Consider the following 20,567-nt stretch of genomic DNA (forward strand, 5'->3'; position numbering starts at 1 on the left):
GCCATTCAACTTGCAAACCTGCTTCCTCCTGGGGGGATGGGGATAGTGGGCCCTCCGGCAGCTTAGCTGCAGTATGTATGCCTCAAGCGCTTAGTGCAGCAGTGACCCCACAACTCTGGGGTGTATTCCCCTTGCATTCCATGCCCCAGGCCTTTGCACACACAATTCCCCACCCTGCACGCCGCCCCGGCCCTCCTCCACCAGCGATGCCTGCTCCCATCGCAGGGAGCAGCTCCAGCGGCTCCTTCTCCGGGAAGCCTCCCTGGACATCCATCGAGCCCATCCCCCTCCGCCCCCTCCCCCGCATTCCCGAGCCTGGGCCCCTGAGCAGAGCTGCGCTGTGCAAACACAGGCGGGTGCTCGGCCTCGCTGTGCTCCCAGCGCGGACCCGCCCTCCGGGCCCCTCGATAAGCTGGGGGGCCTGCCCGCGCCCAGCCCCGGCTCCCACGCCCTCCGAGACCGCCCGGCGCCCCCGCCCGGCTCCGCCCCCTCTAATCCCCTTCGCGGGCAGGGGCGGGGCGAGATGTGGCCCTGCCCCCGGTCCGCCCTGCAGGGCGGGGCGTGTCTCCGGGCCCGAGCAAGCCTGTCGGGGCGGGGGCGGGGGCGGGGGCGGGGGCGGGGGCGGGGCGGGGCGGGCTGGAGGGCCGCCCCCACTGGCTGCCGCGCGCCGGGCTCCCGGGGCTCACAGTGCGCGGTGGCTGCAGCGGCGGCGCGGGTATCGGGCGCCGCGCGCGCATCTGAGGCCGCGTAGTCCTGCTCGGCCGGGCGGAAGGACCCCCAGCGAACCGACGGCAGGAGGGACGGGGCTGGCGCAGGGCCGGCGGGCAACGAGAGGGAGCAGGAGCCGTACTCAGCGAGCCGTGCCCTGAGCTCGCCAGGTCGGTGCGCGAGGCTGGAGAGCGCGGAGGGGCCGGGGGCGCGGGGCTCGGGCGCGCAGCTCGGCTCTGGAACGATCTCTGCGGCAGGGCCCGGGAACGGGCCGGGCTTCCCGCTCCGGAAAGTTTGCCGCCGCCACCCTGGGAGGGCTCTGCGGCCGCCAAGAGGGAAGAGGAGGAGGGAGGGACTGCGGCGGGGAGGCAGCGGCGGCGCCAGGCGGCCCGGGAGCCTGGGCGGCGGCGGGCGGGGTGTCGGAGGACCAGGGCGCAGAGGCCCGGCCCTCGCCCCTGCGCTCTCGGTCTACCCGGTAACGCGCCGCCTGCTCCTCCCGCAGACTCCGGGGCGGGCCCTCCTCCCGCCGTGCCCCAGCTGGGCGGTGGGGGCAGCATGCCCGCGCGCGCTGCCTGAGGACGCCGCGGCCCCAGCCCCGCCATGGGCGCCCCGGCCTGCGCCCTCGCTCTCTGCGTGGCCGTGGCCGTCGTGGCCGGCGCTGCCTCGGGGCCCCCGGGCACAGAGCTACGCGTCGTGAGGAGAGCGGCAGGTAAGGACTCGACGGGGGCAGGGGCCAGGGCCGGTAAGCAGTGGTGTCGGGACGGAAAGGGAGCCTGGGTTGGCGGGGGTGCAGGGCACTGTCCCCGCTCTGGGACCGCGGGGTAGGGCCCGGGTTCCGCCGCCCCTTCTCCTCGGGGATCGTGGCTGAAGGCGGCGCGGCTGTTTGTGGGGCGCCTGGCTGTTTGTGGGGCGCCTGGAGCCGCAGAGCTGCCACCCAAGTGCGAGGCCGCCGCGGGGAGCCGCGCTTAGCGGTGGCGTCCCAGCCCCTGCCCCCCGCGGTTCCCCAGAGGAGTCGCCGTCTGCCCCCGGGCGCCGTCGGGAGGGAGCGGGAGCGGAGTTTCCACGATTTCCATTGTTGATCCGCGGGTTCTACGCCTACAGAAAGTTCTTCTTGTTGGCAGCCCCCACCACCCTCTCCGTCCCCTGCCAGGGCCAGCTCTGGCCGAAGCGGGAGGCCATGTACTTTGGGTATGACAGATCGTAACGCGGGCCGTGTTCACGGCCGCGACACTGCCCAGCCGTCCAGTGGCCCGCGTGACCAGCTGACACCCCCTAGTACCAACACTCCCCCACCAGGCAGGCTGTAGTGCCCTTGGCCCCAGTGGGGGACGAAGGGACTTGCACCTGGGGGCTCCCGCCGAACGCTTGGCGGGGGCGCGGGGAGGTGTTGGGGCGCATGTCCGAGGAACTCGGGGCCGCCGGCCCGGGCTGACGGTCAAGGTCCAGCCGCACTGCTGGGGTCCCGGCGAAGGGCTAGTGATGGCAGGGCAGGGAGGGGCAGGAGCGCGTCTTGCGCGGAGTCCCGCCCGCACACGCGCCGGCCCCTGAGGTGCGCGCACGCCGCCCCCTGCCGAGCGCCCCGGGGGGCGGGGGGCCGCCCGCCCTCGCACGCGCCCTGCCAGGCTGGGCGGCTGCCGGGGACTGCGCCCCTGACACCTAGGATAGTCAACCTCAGAGGGTGCAGGTCAAGAGCGCCGGGGCGGGGGGCTGCGCGCGCTGGACCCCATCCCTGCCCAGCCCCGGGGCGCCCTGGCCCGGCTTGGCTGGCGGGCTGCTTGCAGGGAGGCCCTCGCCGGTGCGCTCTTGCCCCACCCGGGCTGGCCCCGAACAGCCGCTCTTTTGTACCTCGGCGCGGCCACAGACCGCGCATTGATGGCGGCGCGGCCTCGCGGGGAGGTGTGAGCTGAGTGGCCGCGGGCGCGGTGTGCCAGGGAGGCTGCCGGCCGCGGGCAGGAAGGAGGCAGATGGCGGCCCGCCCCCTCCGCGCGCCCCTCGCGCCCCTTTCTCCTACGGCGGCTGCAGCCTCCCGGAACAATGTCATTTTTTTTTATGAATGAAAGTGGGCCCGCCGCTTGAATGTGCGTGTCATTCAGCAGCGTGACAGAGGCCGTCGGGAGGTCAGCGCGCGCTTTTACCGCCTGCTCGGACAGCCCCTGCTTCCAGGGTAGCCGAATAGGCGGCCGCGGGGGGAGCCCCGTATTAGCATTCGCATTCAGATGAAGATATTACTCCCTACGGCCCGGGAATGTCAAGTAGCTCCGGCGGAGGGGCAGGCGCGGCAGGACTCAGACCCTCGCTAGGACCCCTCTGTGGCGTCGGGGGTGGGGTAGGGGCCTCCCTCCATCCCCCACCGGGAAAGGGCAGCGCCTTCGAGGCCCTGTCCCCGGCGGCGCGGCGCAAAGCCTGGGGAGGCTGCCGCTACCCCCAGCAGATCAGCCCCCTCTGGGGCACGGACAGAGGCCGCCCCGCCCCTTCTCCGGCGCTGTGTCTGGACCCCCAGCCCCCGCATTGGAGCTGCTGAAACAGGTAGGGAATTGATAGGTCAATAAACTTAATCCGGTTCCTTAACGAGATGGGCTGAGCAGTAAAAATACAAAGACCTCGTGAAGTTTACAGAGGCCCAGGCTGGCGCTTTCCCGGGGAACATAAATCTTGGAGCCAGAGCTGGCTGGGGTCAAGGGCTCTCGGGCAGGTGGTGGCCGATGGGCAGGATGGCCCTGGCCACTCCAGGCCTGGCCAGAGCAGCTTGTCTGGACATGGGGTGGTGTTCACGGTGGGGGGCCTGCAGGTGGACCCTAAGTTGCTCCAGCTGTACCCCAAGTCACAGGTTGATGGGGGGCACTCCTCCTCCAGTCTGACTGAATCCCACCCCTAGTGGTCTTTGGGGGGGCCCAGGGCATTTACCGGGAAGACGCTCTCTGAAGCCTCCCCCAACCCCCTCCACAGGGGCAGCTGCAACTGGACTTTGAGCCCAGAGGGCCCCTGGGTGGTTCATTAACCTGGGCGGAGCTGGAGGCTGCTCTGGGGCTGAGCCTCTGGCCTCTGAGTCCTGTCAGGCCCTCGAGGCTCCCCTGTCCACCCCTCCCTCACCACGCCCTCATTCCTGGTTGGGGCCGTTCTGGGCCTGGGGTCTCCTTGGGGAAGTGGGACCAGAGTGGCCCCCAGACACAGATGGTGAGTGCCCCCTTCAAACTCCCTGGCATGGTGACCTGAGTTGATTTACAAGTGAATGAGCCCTGAAGCTACCCCTGGGTGGTAGGGATCCCTGACCCCAGCCCTGAGAGGGCTCTCTGAGGCTGGGAGTGGCTGGAGGCTGCCAGCTGACTACCAACCTCTGGGTACACTTTCTGAGCCTCAGTTTCCTCAGCTGTCCTGGAGAAGAAATAATTGCAGGGTTGTTGGCAGGATTAGGCCGGATAATCCCAGTAAACCCTCATTAGCCTGCCCAGCCTCCGGATACCCCCTTTGCCCCCCCATTATTATGAAACTTTGCCGCATTCCTGGCGTGAGCTGCGGGGTCAGTGTTGCCCACACCTGTGGCCCCCCGCCTTTCAGACTGAAATCACAGACCTAGCAACGTGTCTTGGAGCTTCATGTGCTTTCTAAGAACAGGACCCTTTTGTTCTGCGACCCAAATCCCTCCGGGTCGGCAGATCCCAGTCCACGCAGTCTTTCCAGTGGGTTGGTTTGAAGCGGTTTCCACACCCAGCACCAGTGAATGATGCTTTGATGTTTAAGGCCCCTGTGATGGAGTTTCTGGGTGTCACAAATGGTCAGGAGCTCTGTTGCTCACCGAAAAGGTTTGCGATTGAGTCCACCCAGGTACGCTTTGAAAGAAAGACAGGGCGATCTACTTCCAAAATATCAGCCGTTGAAACTGGTGTGGAGCACAGTTCTACTCTGACAGACATGGGAGTCCCATGAGTTGGAGTCGACTTGATGGCAACTTCTTTTACTGGTTTGAATCCCCCCCAACCCCCCATGCTACCCAATCCATTGGAACAGTGTTCTAGAACCAGGAGGAAACTTCGCCAGGGCAGGGAGCTGCCCCCTTGAGCAGACTGGTTCCAGCCACCCATCCCCGGGCATAGACTGAGGGCCGTCAGGGTCTCTCTCCATCAGGTCCCCTGCTTTCACATTCTCTGGCCCCCCTAATCAGTGGTGGCAGCCTCCCTGGGCTCCTAGCCCTTGACAGTCATGCCAGGTGAGTTTATTGCCCTGGACCCAGCTGGGGAGACTGAGGCCAGTGGATGGCAGGAAGACATGACTGGGTGCCCTGGGCCCCTAATCTCTTCCGCATGTTCCCCCAAGCCCAGCATGGTCTCTCCAGGACACAGCACCCTTGGGTAACGCCAGCATCCTGTTAGAAGCTCTGCCCCTGCCCACCACCCACCTCCGATGTGTGGGGGCACCAGTGGACGTATAGATGTCGGCAGCGCCTCCCTCTTGTTGATCCAGAAAGGCCCCTTTCTGGGACCACTAAGTGGGAGAGGGCACCAGGGGGGACTGGCAGCCACACAGGGGCTTGGAGCCGGGAGCATTGCGGGAACTCCCCAGGTAGAGCCAGACCCTGGCCCAGTTGGTACCCAGTCCCCACACTATCCTGCACTCAGCCATTCCCCTGCCAGGTCTCCCCCAGGTTCCCTTGTGCACCCCTGGAGCTGGCTCCAGGTGGGTCTTATGGGATAGCAAGGAGGCGCAGATTTCCTGTCTGCCCAGTGCCCCCCAGGGGGTCCCTGGCCTCTGTGGCAGCCAGTGGGACAAGGTGGGAGGGCAGCATCAGGGGTCAGCCCTTGACTGAGTGGATGGCCCTTCTCCCAGCTCAGCAGGCCCTGCTCCCCTTCCATCCCTGCTCCAAGTAACCGGCGGCTGGCTGGCCTGGGGGATCACTCAGTGTCCCACAGCCCGGGCCCCAGGCCCTCGCTGGACCAAGTTGAAGGCAATACTTGTGCAGACAGCTTGACCCACCATCGCCACTCAGACCAAACCGGAACCAGCCGGTTGTTGCCTTTGGGCTGAGGCCTGAAGCTGAGGCTGCCACGACCAGCCTGTTCTGGGCCTTCTGGGGGGCCTCTAGCAGTACCCGGTGCTGGGTGGTCTGCAGTAGATGCAGTGGCCAGGACTAGAGGACTAGGTGTCAGGCTAGAGCCCCTAACCACTAGCTCACTTCAGGGGCTGGTCCTGAGCTGTGCGTCCCCGTGGGATGCAGCCTTCCGTGGATGCTTCTGGGATGAGCGTAGGCCCTTCTGGCTGGCAGGGTCCAGATGGGTGGTAGGGATGGATGTGGGGCTGGCCGAGGCGGGGTGGGCAGAATCCGGCCCATCAGGGGAGCCAGAGACTGGTGGCCAGAGTGGGCAGCTGAAACCTCGAATCTAGGCCACGCGTCGGCAGAATGACAAGTAATGGGCTGGACTGGCCCAGCTGGGCCTGGGGAAGGAGGCCCGCCAGGCGGGACCACCCAGCCCTGTCCCGGGCCCCAAGCCCAGGCTGTTTGCCTGCCCTGGTCATTGTCTGGCCCTGGCAGGGAGACCTGGGGGGACAGTCAGCCCCACCGGTGGTGCATCCCCATTCTCCACGAGGGTCTGGTGGCCCCTCAGGAGCTGGGCAGCCAATGACCACTGGAGATGGTGTTGGGCACTGCTGGAGGCCCCCTGGAAGCCAGGGGGCCACCTGCATGCATCCCCTCTTGATGACCCTCACCCCACCTTCCTGGCACCTAGAGGGTGAAGCCGCCTGGGTTCCTCGGCTGGGCTCTACAGCCCCGTTCTCCCCAGTCACTGGGTGACCTTGGGTGGCTTCCTCCCTCATCTTTAGTGTTCTCATCTGTTAAATGGGGGCTCCAAGACTCCTGCAGGCAGGAGCCCGTGAACTACCTGGCCACGGGAGACCCAGTGGCCCAGCCTGGCATCTCTTATGTTTTTGGTTTCTTCTTAGTGTGTGGTTTCTCCGACAAACCTCGTTGAGGTGTGTTTTGCATGTAAGATGCTCTGGTTCTGCATGCAGCTGGGTGGGGGCCTTCTGTCAGTGCACCCTCCACCCTACTCCTAGCTTGAGGCAAATAGACCCCTGTGGGGTGCACTAATTGCTTCTGCTTATAATGGTGTTGAAGTTTCAGCAACATTGTTACTGACTTTGAAGCTGGACTTGAAGGCAGCTAACAACAACAACAGGCTAAGAAGAAAGCAATCTGTTCTCTCACGGCCTGAGCTGATGTTGACAACAGTGGGATGATTTGGGGGGAGAAACTCTGAGAAGGATCGTTTCCTGGGGTAAATCTCCCCTCCGAGGAGTCTGGGCTTAGCCCTCACCCTGTTACTCCCACCTCAGTGCCCCCATTTAATCAAGGGTCTGCAGACTATGCTCTACCACCCACTTCCATAAGGCCCATGAGCTAAGAACGGTTTTCATGTTTCTAAATGGTTGAAAAAAAAAAATCCAAAGAATAATATTTTATGGCACATGAAAATTATATAAAATCCAAGTATCAGTGCCCCTAAATAAAGCTTTATTGGAACACAGCCACACCCATTTGTTTACATGTTATCTAGGGCTGCTTTCAGGGCCCCTGGGTGGCAAGAACAGTGAATGCACTCAGCTGCTAACTAAAAGGTTGACGGTTCAAGTCTATCCAGGGGTGCCTCGGAAGAAAGGCCTGGCAAACTACTTCTGAAAAACCAGCTGTCAAAAACCTTATGGAAAGATACAACGATTGGTCTCTACCCATTCGGATCCGAAGAGAAAGAAGGAAACCAAAAATTCAAAGAAGAAACTGGTCTGCAGGACCAATAGTCTACACGAACCACAGCCTTAGCTACCCTGAGACCAGAAGAACTAGATGGTGCCCGGCTACTACTACCTACCGTTCTGATCAGGGCACGATGGGTGGATCCTGATAAAATGGGAGAAAAATGTGGAACAAAACCTTAAATTCTTTTTTTTTTTAATAATTTTTATTGTGCTTTAAGTGAAAGTTTACAAACCAAGTCAGTCTCTCACACAAAAACCCATATACACCTTGCTACACACTCCCAATTATTCTCCCCCTAATGAGACAGCCTGCTCTGTCCCTCTACTCTCTCTTTTCATGTCCATTTCGCCAGCTTCTAACCCCCTCCACCCCCTCATCTCCCCTCCAGGCAGGAGATGCCAACATAGTCTCAAGTGTCCGCCTGATCCAGGAAGCTCACTCCTCACCAGCATCCCTCTCCAACCCATTGTCCAGTCCACTCCATGTCTGAAGAGTTGGCTTCGGGAATGGTTCCTGTCCTGGGCCAACAGAAGGTCTAGGGGCTGTGACCACTGTGGTCCTTCTAGCCTCAGTGAGACGATTAAGTCTGGTCTTATGAGAATTTGGGGTCTGCATCCCACTGCTCTCCTGCTCCCTCAGGGGTTCTCTGTTGTGTTCCCTGTCAGAGCAGTCATCGAAAATCTTAAAATCTTAGAAGGAAAAGAAAAACCAAAAACACAGACTTACTGGACTGATTGAGGCTAGAGGACACCAGGAGACTATTGCCCCGAGATACGTTTTAAACTTTGAACCAAAACTAGTCCCTATAATAAAGATGATAACATAAGGGGGCAGGGAAACTAGGTTAATAGAAAGGGAGCAACCAGGGCATATAGTAAAGAATGTAACCAATGTCTCTGAACAACTTGTGTAGAAATTGTTGAATGGGACCCTAAAGTCCTGTGTAAACCTTGACTGAAAACACAATAAAATATTTAAAAAGGAAAGAAAAGCCTGTGGAACACAGTTCTACTCTGACACACACAGGGTCACCCTGAGTCAGAATTGAGTCTACCGTGACTTTTTATTTTTATGGCTGCTCTGTATCACACTGACAGTTGAGTAACTGTGACAGAGATTGTGTAGCAGAGTGGGAAACCCTGGTCGTCTGGCCTTTGGGGGAACAGTTTGCTGGCCGCTGGCTTGAGCCATGCTCTCTGGTAGAGCCCTCTGCGCTCCAGGCCCCAGACACCCCCTGCTGCGTGCGGCCTCTACTGGTATCTGTAAAATCGGCGTAAACATGGGGCCTTCTGTGGTCTCATGGTTGCCCATGCTCCCTGCAGAGGCCCTGGAGCCTGAGCCTGGCCAGAAAGAGCAGCTGGTCTTTGGCAGTGGGGACACCATGGAGCTGACCTGCCACCCACCCATGGGCAGTACCCCAGGACCCACCATCTGGGTGAAGGACGGCTTGGGGCTAGTGCCCTCGGACCGCATCCTGGTGGGGCTGCAGAGGCTACAGGTGCTCAACGCCTCCCACGAGGACGCTGGCGCGTACAGCTGCCGCCAGCGGCTCACCCAGCGCATCCTGTGCCGCTTCAGCGTGCGGGTGACAGGTAAGCACCAACCAGGTGGAGGAGGCTTGGCTGGCTGAGCTCCCCCACGTGGCTGGGGTGGCTGCAGGAGAGGCCAGTGGGCAGGGGTCTCCAAGTGGTGGCTGCGATGTGCCCGTCGAGTGTCTTAATGGTTGGAGGTGCTGAAGCTGAGAGGAGGGTCTGCCCCCAGGAGGGGCTGTCTGAATATGGGGCCTCCAGCCCCACCTCTGAGGACCTCCTGGGCAGGCCAGAGACTGAGATGCTGGGAGGAAAAAGACACTCAACGTCAAAGCTGAGAAGTGGTGGGCATGGGGTCCAGGTGCCGGGCGGCTGCCCATCACGGGCCCACCACCCATACACCCCCACTCTCCTGCTTGGCAGATGCTCCGTCCTCGGGAGATGACGAAGACAGTGAGGACGAGGCTGAGGATACAGGTGAGACCAGGTCCCAGACACACACAGGGCTGGGAGGTGGCTGACTCTGAGCAAGGCTCGGGGACCACCTGCTCTCCTGCCAAACCCCACCCTCCCCAGGTATAGGCCGTCTGGGGAAGCCCTGGGCCCTGGGTGGCAGGCCAGAAGTAGGAAGGTGACCCATACTGCAGGTGGGGAGACTGAGGCCCAGGGTAAAAAGGTCAGTGGGGCTGGGACAGTGAGGCCCGTGGGTGCTGTGAAGATCTTGACATGGACTCTGGGTGAGCTGGGGCCATTTTAAGTGTGAGTAGAACACGGCAACTGTGGGGTGAGTGATAGCAGGGGTGGGGGAGCAGAGGCAACTGCGACAGTTCAGACCGGAGCCGATGGCGGCTGTGGGGTCAGGGATGCCTGGTAGGGCGTGTTGTGAAGGCAGGGGGGGACAGTGCCCCCGGTGTTGGAAGCAGTGGAGGGGACAGGCAGGGAGCTGGGGCATCTGGTCTGGAGGAGCTGGTGGATGTCCATGTGCAGATAAGGGTTGGTGTGGGGTAGACGTCTGCCTGGAGGGGACCCCATCATAACACGGGGGTTGACTCAGCCCTCTGTCTGTGCCTGGCCCAGGTGCTTCCCCTCTGGGACACGATGGGCATAGAAAATCGACCAGGGAGATGGAGAAGGGCAGGAGACTGGGACAACGAGCCCAGGGAGAAAAGCACTGCTCTGGGGACTCGGGGTCCCTGGGGGTGGGGCCGCCAAGCAGGAGCCACCAGGGAAAGGGCTCCCTCCAGGACCAAGGTCGGAAAAGGCTCTGCATCCCCAGGGAGCTGCTGGGCTTTTCCTTGTTTCCCTTTTCTCTTTGGCTGCCAGGAAGTTCCGAGCCAGATTTCTGGCTCAGCAGCCACAGCCGTCCCCTCCCCTGTCCACATGCTCCTTCATGCCTTCCCGAGAGTCTGTGCCCAACCCCAAGTTCCTGTTCTGGCCGTTTGAGGCGGGTGTTTGGCGTTTCCGTCCTGTGTGAGCTCAGGGGCTCTGAGGGTCAGTGGCAGGGCCACCTTCCAGAAGTCTCCATCTGACAGTGGGCAGCTTTGAGTCAGCACAGTCTCCAGGTCCCTCGGAAACAGTCCCTGGCATGGCTCCTAGTCCTGGGGAGCCCCCCAGGCTCTCATTTGGTCATGCTGGGGGTCTCTGCCCGCCCCAGCCTTGGAAACACGGGTGGGGAGCACAAAGCTCTAGGAAGTACCCTTCCTTATGGCATCCACAGTGCACCCAGCCCCTGAGCTCAGTGTTCTCCATTTGATGGATGGGTCCTGGCTGTGTGGTCACGGTGGGGAGGGTCCTCCTTCCTGCCAAAGGCCGAGCCCTCTCCTTGCTGCACCCCTGCTGCCTCCCTCCCAAGGGGCCGTCCCCGCCCTCCCTCCCCACGAGTCCCAGCATGAAGGAAGCTTCCACCCAGCTCAGAGGAAGGAGAAAAACCAGTTGGGCTATGAGGGTGGGGGTGGTGCAGTGGCCCTGAGCACTGAGAACGGAGGGGACAGGCAGGGCCATCATCACCGTGCACACGCCATGGTGCCCCGGTGCACCAAAGGGGGGGCTGAGGGTCTCTGCAGAAATCTGATGGGCTGTTGCCATCGCGACTTCTCCCGTAGGCGGCTGGATCTCACTCAGCCTCTTGGTGATCTGCTCCCAGGGCCTGCCCTGGCTCGTCCACCCGGCTGGGTGGCATGACCTGGGCCAGCCTGCTCCCTCTCTGGGTCTGACCTTTGTCAGCTGAGTCCAGAGGACACATATAGTGTGTGAGTGGCCAAGCCGAGGTGACGCCGGCTTCCCTCTGTGGGCCTGCCTGGGGGCACCCTGTGTCCCAAAGTCACCGAGGCCAGGGTGGGGTGCCCTGGACCCCTCCCCTGGAGGAGACTGGAGGGGAGGGAACACCAGGCTGGAGGAGCCGGCTCCAGGGACGCCCTGAGGGATTTGGCACGTGGCGCCAGGTCTGCTAGGAGCCTTGTCTAGCCCCGAAAGAGGTCCTCGAAACCTCGTCAACAATTGTGAGGGTGGCGCAGGACCAGGCAGTGTCTCGTTCTGTTGTACATAGGGTCTCTGTGGGTCGGGACCGACTCAACGGCACCTAGCGAGAACAATTCCCTACGCTGGAAGGGAAACTGAGGCCGGGGGGTGGGCACTTTTTGAGGGGGGCGAGGTTATGACCTTCATGCCCCTCTCTGCCTGTAGGAGCCCCTTATTGGACACGGCCTGAGCGCATGGACAAAAAGCTCTTGGCCGTGCCAGCGGCCAACACCGTCCGCTTCCGCTGCCCGGCCGCTGGCAACCCCACACCCTCCATATCGTGGCTCAAGAACGGCAAGGAATTCCGTGGCGAGCACCGCATTGGGGGCATCAAGGTGAGCTGGGTGGTGGGCAGGCGCTCACCCAGGCTCTGTGCTGGCCCCATGGGCCATGCCATCGCCCGCTCACCCCACGTGTCACCTTCAGCTGCGGCACCAGCAGTGGAGTCTGGTCATGGAGAGTGTGGTGCCCTCCGACCGGGGCAACTATACGTGTGTGGTGGAGAACAAGTTCGGCAGCATCCGGCAGACGTACACGTTGGATGTGCTCGGTGAGACTCGGGCTCGGCTCGCGGGTGAATGGGTCACCTGGTGGGGAGGTGGGCATGGCCCAGCAGCCCCTGAGCCCCGTCTGCGCCCACAGAGCGGTCCCCGCACCGGCCCATCCTGCAGGCAGGGCTGCCAGCCAACCAGACGGCAGTGCTGGGCAGCGACGTGGAGTTCCACTGCAAGGTATACAGCGACGCCCAGCCCCACATCCAGTGGCTCAAACACGTGGAGGTGAACGGCAGCAAGGTGGGCCCCGACGGCACACCCTACGTCACTGTGCTCAAGGTGGGGACCTGCTGGGGCAAGGGGATGAAGCACGGGGGAGCAGTACTAGGAGTCTGGGCCTGGGGAGCAAGAAGGCTGCTTTTGGGGGAGGCTGGGGTTTAAGTCCTAGCGTGCTCAAGGCTCAGTTTCTTTGTCTGCCATCGAGAGTTGGCCTCAGCCAGTTGAAGGCCCACAACCTGAAGGCGGGCTGAGTCGTCCTCCCAGGCCTCTGGGCTAGACTGGGCTCAGAGTCTCGGAGGCCTGGTGACCAAAATGCCACCCAGGCTGGAGGGTGGCTAGAGAATGCCTGAAGGGCCTTCCCAGCTCCCTCTGCAGCAGCACCCTGGTAGAGGGGACACTAAGCTAAAGGGACTGGGTGGCTGCTCCTGAAGCTGGCCCTGATGGAGCATGCACAGCATATGAGCGTGGCGTGGACTTCCCACCCTGCCCGCCTCCCTCGGGCCGGGACGGTGTCAGCTCTGTTCCCACGGCCGCACGGGGTGGGGGCCGCCGAGTGGGGATGGTTGCGACACTCAAAGCTCAAAGAGAAACATCTGTTGGAGACAAAACGGGCAGTGGGGGTGGGAGCAGTCGCTTGGGGCCGAGAGGGAGAGGCCAACAGCACAGGAGGGGGGGTTCCGTCGGCGCTGGTCCTCATGCACACACACGTGAACACACATGCTTTTGGCCCGGATGGCACTGGATGGCATTGCGGCGAGCCTAGTTAAGACCCCAGGAGTGGGCACGGGTGGGGTGGGCACAGCCAGGGTGGGCTCAGAGCAGCCCTTCCCCACCATGCTCAGCCTTGGGGGGCCCCTGCCCAGGGCCTGGCTCTGAGTTATGGGGTGCAGATGCAGAAAAAGCATCTCCTATGAAACCAAAACCTGCCTGTACGCCTCCTCCAGGCAGCCTTCTGGGCTCCACACCCTTTCCTCAGGGGTCTCCTGCCTCATGGCTGGGGCCGCCCTTGTGTGGCATGCTGGGCGAGGATAGCTGGGGCTGGAGCCAGGCTCGCGTCCCCACGACACTCACACCGGGCTATGGCTGCCGCAGCCCGGCCTGGGTTCGCGCGGGCAGCCGCGGAGGCGCGCCTGAGCCGGGTCTCTTGTCCCCGCAGTCCTGGATCAGTGAGAGTGCGGAGGCTGACGCGCGCCTCCGCCTGGCCAATGTGTCCGAGCGGGACGGGGGCGAGTACCTCTGTCGAGCCACCAATTTCATAGGCGTGGCCGAGAAGGCCTTTTGGCTGCGTGTTCACGGGCCCCCAGCAGGTAACGACTCTGTCCCACGCCTGCCTGGCACGCCGAGCTCCGGCTCCAATGCCCTGGCCACGCGCCTGCCCGCACGCTCGCCCACCCGCATGCTCGCTCTGGTCTCTCTCGCTCCCCGCCCCGTGCTGCTCGCTGCTCCTGACGTGGCCGCCTCCTGAGCGCTGGCTCCTCGCGCCTCCAGTGTGCCCAAGCCCCCTTCGAGCCGCCGTGGCCTGCACCGATCCTCCCCACGCCCACACACTCCCAGGAAGCTCCTGGCGCCAGCAGGGGCCGCGCCCCACGCTATTTGAGCGTTTGCTGTTCCAGCCTTTTCTGTCTTCAGCCACGAGCTCTGCTGCCTGTTCACGTCTTGTCTGCCTGTCCTTCTGTTCTCCCCCGCTCCCCCCACCCCGCCTGCACCCTCTACCCAGTCGCTACGCTAACTCCTAACTCTGCATGTTGCACCTGCGCGGCGCGCTCCTAGCCGCACGCCTGCCGCTCCCTTGGGACAGAGGACTCTCGCCGGTGGAGGGCCTTGGCTTCCGGCTCCTGCGGCGCCACAGGAGGCGGCGGCCGCGGAGGCCGTGGCGGCGGTGGTGGCGGCGGCGTTTTCCTTGCAGCCTGGCTGGATCGTCGCCGCGTGGACTCGGCTGCGGAGCCCCCGGGGGTGCTGGCACTCGCCTATCGCGCTCTGTTCTCTCTTCGTAGACGGCAGGCGTTAACACCACCGACAAGGAGCTAGAGGTTCTGGCCTTGCGCAATGTCACGTTTGAGGATGCGGGGGAGTACACGTGTCTGGCTGGCAATTCTATCGGGTTTTCCCATCACTCTGCGTGGCTGGTGGTGCTGCCAGGTACTGGCTCCTTCGATGCTGCTTGCTCTGCTCTTGTCCTCTTGGGTGTGGGACGCTGCCTGGGACATGCCACAGCCGCCGGGCACAGGTGGGAGTCCCCAGCGGCTCTCGGCTGCCCCTCCTTACAGAACCCTCGAGCCTGGCCCTGTACCTGGTGTGGGAGCAAAGCCTGCCTTGGCTGTGTCTTGGCTCCAGGGGTGCCTTCCTCCAAGTCCCCTACTGTCCCAGCGGGCCTCCAGCAGCTCTGCTCCGGCGGTTTTGGCATCTCTTGGGTACCTGGGTGGCAGTGTGGGTGCTACTGGCTCGCTGGGCTCATTCTCTGGGTCTGCCTCCTCCCTGCTTACAGGCATTTCTGACTGTAGTACCGTCACTGAGTGGAGGCATCGAGGCCTCGGTCCCCTGCCCCCCAGGAGCCCTGGTCCCCATGAGGGGGCCGAGCCCCCCCATTGGTGCCTGGGGCTGCAGCGGCAGTGAGGGCAGTGGGCGGCGGGCTGGCCCCAACGCCCATGTCTTTGCAGCTGAGGAGGAGCTGGCGGAGGCGGACGAGGCCAGTAGCGTGTACGCAGGCGTTCTCAGCTACGGGGCAGGCTTCTTCTTCTTCATCATGGTGGTGGTGGCCGTGACCCTGTGCCGGCTGCACAGCCCGACCAAGAAGGGCCTGGGCTCTCCCGCCGTGCACAAGGTCTCCCGCTTCCCGCTCAAGCGACAGGTAACAGAAAGTAGATACCAGGTTCTGAGCCAGCCCAGGGCCCGCCACCCCCTGCACCCGCCCCTCAGCCCCCACAGCTGAGACATTCTGCCTGGCCTTCTGTGTTCAGCACGTGGGGCCCCGTTGCTTTGTGGCACAAAACATTTTATTTTGAATTTTCACTTCACACCATACGGAGGTCTGAACACTCCCTTTCCCAGCCCAGTGCCCCACCCCCTGCCCACTCTGCCCCAACTGTGCACCCCACGGCACCAACCTGGCCCTGCCGACCCAAGCAGGTGTCCCTGGAGTCCAACTCGTCCATGAATTCCAACACGCCACTGGTGCGCATGGCCAGGCTGTCCTCGGGGGAGGGCCCCACGCTGGCCAACGTCTCTGAGCTCGAGCTGCCTGCCGACCCCAAGTGGGAGCTGTCCCGCGCCCGGTCAGTGAGGGGGTGCACACAGGGTTTTGAGGGGCACCTGGGCAGGTGGTAATGAGAACAGTGTGAGGTTGCAGGGCCTGGCCTGGGGGAAGGGTGAGCACATACAGGGTGGGGTCTTGTGGTCAGGGAGCGGGGAGTTGGGTAGGATCTAGGGGACATGGAGAATGTAGATATGGGGCTGGGACCTCATGGAGAAAGCCAGGCCAGCGGGAGGTGCCCCTGAGATAGGAGCCGTGTCTGGAGGCCAAAGGGCAGGAGGTTCAAGGAGCAATGTTCCTCATCTCACAAGCAGAGCTGAGCATGGAGGGCTTCCTGGAGGTGGTGGCACTGGGCCCGGAAGGTGGGGCTAGGGAGGAGCAGAGGCAGGAGCACAGGTGTGGAGGGGCGCTGAGTGGTGGGAGGGCTCATCCCCGCCTCCTGTGTCTTCTGCCAGGCTGACCCTGGGCAAGCCCCTGGGGGAGGGCTGCTTCGGCCAGGTGGTCATGGCAGAGGCTATCGGCATCGACAAAGAGCGGGCTGCCAAGCCTGTCACTGTGGCTGTGAAGATGCTGAAAGGTGAGCGAGGGAGGCCAGCAGGGGCGCCTGGGCCCAAGCTGGGGCGGGGGAGGCAGGCCCTGATGCCCCACCTTCCGTGAGTAGACGATGCCACGGACAAGGACCTCTCGGACCTGGTGTCAGAGATGGAGATGATGAAGATGATTGGCAAGCACAAGAACATCATCAACCTGCTGGGGGCCTGCACGCAGGGCGGTGAGTGCAGGGGGCGATGGGCGCCAGGGGCGGTGGGCGGGCCGGGGCAGGTGGGTGGGCTGGGGGCCGGGGGGCGGATGTCTCCTCCTTCCGAGCGCTGGCTTTTCAGGGAAGCAAGTCCCTGGCTCCCTGCATCCAGCAGCCGGGGGCTTCCTCTTTCTGGGCCCCGGTCTCCTCTGACACACTGCACTTGCAGGGCCCCTGTATGTGCTGGTGGAGTACGCGGCCAAGGGCAACCTGCGGGAGTACCTTCGGGCGCGGAGGCCCCCGGGCATGGACTACTCCTTTGACACCTGCAAGTTGCCTGAGGAGCAGCTCACCTTCAAGGACCTCGTGTCCTGTGCCTACCAGGTGGCACGGGGCATGGAGTATCTGGCCTCCCAGAAGGTGAGTGGGGGGCGGGAGTGGGGGTGACCCCAAGGTGGTGGCTGGCTGTGAGCCAGAGCAAACTGCCCCGGGAAGAGGCTGAGCGGGGGCGATGGGGGCCTGTGGGGCATGGGCCATGGTGGGGGCAGATCACAGAGCAGGCTGCTGCAGGGAGGGGCTGGGGTCGGGCTGATGGGATGTGGTCTCAGTCCCTGCTCCCCACCCCCAGTGCATCCACAGGGATCTGGCCGCCCGCAATGTGCTGGTGACAGAGGACAACGTGATGAAGATAGCTGACTTTGGCCTGGCCCGGGATGTGCACAACCTGGACTACTACAAGAAGACCACCAACGTGAGCCCAACCCGGGGTTGGAGAGTAGGGCTGGGCAGGTCGGGGAGGGAGCCGGGCAGGTAGGGGGACCAGGCAGGTGGGGCCCCAGTCAGGAGGCCACCTGGCAGCCTAACACACCTTCCCCTCCCCCCAGGGCCGGCTGCCCGTGAAGTGGATGGCACCCGAGGCTCTGTTTGACCGAGTCTACACCCACCAGAGTGACGTGTATGTGTTGCCTCCAGTCCCCAGGCCCCGAGGGGTGGGGGAGCTGTATGGGGCATGCTGCTCCAGGGCAGGGGGGTTAGAGGCCGGGGAAAGACCCCCATACCCCTGCCAGCCCCCGTCAGGCCTCAGTCTCGTCCTGACGGGGTGGCTCCGGGGGTGGGTTCGCTGACAGCATCGCGGCCCCCTCCCGCAGCTGGTCCTTTGGTGTCCTGCTCTGGGAAATTTTCACGCTGGGGGGCTCACCATACCCCGGCATTCCCGTGGAGGAGCTCTTCAAGCTGCTCAAGGAAGGCCACCGCATGGACAAGCCAGCCAACTGCACACACGACCTGTGAGCCCCGCGCACCACCCACCCTCATGGCCTGTCCGGGAGGGTGGGCTGCCATCCCAGCCTTGGTGCTGGGCAGACCAAGGCAGGGTGAGGGTGCAGGTGGCTGAAGGACGTTCCTGAGCAAGCGTGGGGGGTGCAGGCCTGCCGGCTGGGCGTGGGGTGGCTGAGCGCCCGTCTCTGCAGGTACATGATCATGCGAGAGTGCTGGCATGCTGTGCCCTCCCAGCGGCCCACCTTCAAGCAGCTGGTGGAGGACCTGGACCGTGTGCTCACTGTGACGTCCACTGACGTGAGTGTCAGGCCCCGGGGCCCACACGGGGAGCCGGGCCTCCTGGGGCACAGCCTGAGCCAGGGGCAGTGATGGGAAGGAGGGCGCGGGGCCACAGTGCTGACAGCCCCCTGCCCACAGGAGTACCTGGACCTGTCAGTGCCATTTGAGCAGTACTCGCCTGGTGGCCAGGACACACCCAGCTCCGGCTCCTCGGGCGATGACTCTGTGTTTGCCCACGACCTTCTGCTGCCTGCCCCCCCCAGCAGCGGGGCTCTGCGGACGTGAAGGGCCACCTGACTGAGCCCCCGCCAATGTGAGACCGGCCCCCCACCCAGCCACTGCCTGTGCAGTTGATCACTGAGGCCCACTGCCCTGGGCCTGGGCCCTAGTACAGATGGATGGATGGATAGACAGAAACTGTGTGTGTGTGTGTGTGTGAGAGAGAGAGAGAGAGTCTTGCGGCCCCCAGGTTGCCCCGAGCTGCTGTACAAGACCCTCGTGCCCAGCGCCGTCTGTGCCTGTAGCACCTAGGGGCCTTCATTCTGGGGGACCAAATATAGAACGTAAGGAGGTTCCCTGTGGAGCCCTTTGGGGTGGGGAGCTGGGCCAGACTGCCCCCTTGTCCCCCAGTGCCACCCGACAGGGAATATCACAGGGTGGGATGGCCATCGCCTCCCAAAGCTGAGCCTGTAGGGCAGCCCCTCCTGGTGGGTTAAGCCTCTGGCCAGATGGCACCTTGTGCCTGCAGTGAGGGATGAGTGTCAGCGAGCAGCCCCCCCAACCTCCAGGCCTCCCCACTTCCCACCCTGTCCCCTGGAGACTGAAATTACGGGTACCTGAAGGCAGGAGAGCCTTTACTTCTATCCGAAAGGTTTATTGCAGAAGTGTGTATACATTTATATAGATAAATACCGTGTATATGGGATATATACATACAAATATATATATAGAAATACCTATGTGGAAGAAGAAAAGGCTGGTACAGCTGAGGCCCAGGACCCTGGGGGTGCAGGAGGGAGTGCTTCAGTGGGCGAGACCCCCGTGGGTGATGCAGATATAAGAATAAGCCGATTACCTGATATCACAGTTTTGTTTTAAAAATTGTACCTGGAATGTATATTTGTAAAGCTATTTATCGACCTTTGAGTCCTCATCCATGCCATGTTCATAGGTTTAGCCAGCCAAACAGCAGAGAGATTTAAGTTTTAACTTATTAACAGCTGAGAAAATTTATGCCGCATTTACAGGGATTGCGCGAATGTGCATGCAGCGGTGGTGGGCGCTGGGTCCCCCGCTGCCAGTCTGCCCCCCAGGCCAGAGCCGCCCCCCCGCACCCTAAAAGATCATTGCGTCTGAAGTGATTCAAGGGAGGATGTTTTATTTCCTTTGGCCTTCCTTTGCAGGGGACTTGGATTTCTGCAGGATTTTTCCTTAGGAGATTTATTTTTTGCATTTCAAGATGCCTTGGGATTTTTATACAGGTTCTAATTGCCGCCTGTTCTGGGTGTGGGCAGTTTCCAGCCAGGGGGCTGGCCCTGCATGCATGTTCAGTTGTTATTAGATGTTACAAGTTTATATATATCTATATATATAATTTATTGAGTTTTTACGAGATGTATTTGATGTAGACTTAACACTTCTTACGCAATGCTTTAGACGTTTATAGCCTGGGCTGCTACCTTTCAAAACTCGGGAGAGAAATCCGTGAATTCTGTTTTGTTACTTTTTGTACTGTTACCAGGCCCCGCGTCTGGGTGGCTGTCCCTGTGTTCATGGGCTGGCCGCCGCAGGGCAGGTGGCCAGGGCAGTCTCTGATCTCGGGGCTCAGCCGTGTCGTGGCCAAAGGTGTCGGCCCAAACCGGCAGATTGCTTTCGTTAACCTGGCAGACCTACTTTGCAAAAAATAAAGAGAAATGACTGGTTCGAACCCCTACTGTGTGCTTTCTTGCCCTCTGTTGTTCTGGGCTCCCGGGCAGCTTGGTGTCCTCAGCCTTCCTGGATGGGCTCTGTCATTTGCCCCCCCCAGGGCAGAAGGGGTCATGGGGTCCCAGAGGGATGTTCTGCTCTGCCCAGAGGCTCAAAGGGGACCAGCTGCCTGGGTCATGGCCTCGGGGTTTCCATTCAGGCCTTTCTGGCCTTGACACTGGAAAGGAAAGCCAGAGGGCGATCCAGTGTGGCAAGTCGCTTGGGGCCCTGGCACAGGCAGGGCAGAACCTCAAGGCCACCGGTGGTCTTCGTTGCCTTGGTCTTTGGGACCCTGGAGGGCAGGGAACACAGGAGAGTCAGTGTTCATAGGGGGAGGCATGGAGATAGACACACCAGGGACCAAGGGCTGTGCCAGTCCCTGGGCACTTGAGTGCCCCATCCAGTGTTGATGGGCTCACGGAGGAAGAGCGCTGGGGAAGCAGCGTCCCCTGGTGGACGCTGAGTGTCCGGTTCCAGGTGGATGCTGGCTATGGGGAGTGGATCATGTCCAGACACCTCCAGTAGGTTCTGAGGCCTTCACCTTATCACCCTCTTGCCCCACCTGCTGTGGAGTGGCAGGTTTCCAGGTGTGCCCCTGGTGAGCTGCTCCAGACCCCCGGTGAAGCTGCAGGTAAGCCAGGCCTTCCCGCTGCCGCTCACCAGTGCCTCTTGCTGACCCCACACCCCCGCGGCCCTTCCTGCCGCGTGCTGGCGTTTGGCCAGTGCTGAGGTCCCAGCGACGAGCCACAGGACATCCCCCACTCTCCAGTTCACACTGAGG

The 20,567-nt window shown here is 62.4% G+C and overlaps 1 protein-coding gene across 8 annotated transcripts; it reads left to right on the top strand.

The window, feature by feature from the left end:
* The first annotated feature begins 1,308 nt into the window (after window positions 1-1,308).
* Window positions 1,309-19,733, top strand: FGFR3 (fibroblast growth factor receptor 3). 8 transcript variants are annotated; one of them, XM_023549708.2, is made up of 18 exons: window positions 1,309-1,417; window positions 8,779-9,048; window positions 9,409-9,462; window positions 9,952-9,954; window positions 11,668-11,837; window positions 11,929-12,052; window positions 12,145-12,335; window positions 14,270-14,414; window positions 14,933-15,123; window positions 15,402-15,547; window positions 15,981-16,102; window positions 16,187-16,297; window positions 16,494-16,684; window positions 16,893-17,015; window positions 17,149-17,219; window positions 17,413-17,550; window positions 17,734-17,839; window positions 17,960-19,733. In XM_023549708.2, the coding sequence occupies exons 1-18, from the start codon at window positions 1,309-1,311 to the stop codon at window positions 18,104-18,106; spliced, it is 2,412 nt and encodes an 803-aa protein (XP_023405476.1). In that variant the 3' UTR covers window positions 18,107-19,733. The 8 variants fall into 8 exon arrangements, with proteins under 8 accessions (XP_023405476.1, XP_023405471.1, XP_023405472.1 ...); XM_023549703.2 differs by lacking the exons at window positions 9,952-9,954; window positions 14,270-14,414 and adding an exon at window positions 13,432-13,582 and having other exon boundaries at window positions 9,409-9,465; window positions 11,659-11,837; XM_023549704.2 differs by lacking the exon at window positions 9,952-9,954 and having other exon boundaries at window positions 9,409-9,465; window positions 11,659-11,837; window positions 15,399-15,547.
* Window positions 19,734-20,567: the final 834 nt, after the last annotated feature.

This window comes from Loxodonta africana, chromosome 5 (assembly GCF_030014295.1).
Source record: "Loxodonta africana isolate mLoxAfr1 chromosome 5, mLoxAfr1.hap2, whole genome shotgun sequence".
Taxonomy (NCBI): Eukaryota; Metazoa; Chordata; class Mammalia; order Proboscidea; family Elephantidae; genus Loxodonta; species Loxodonta africana.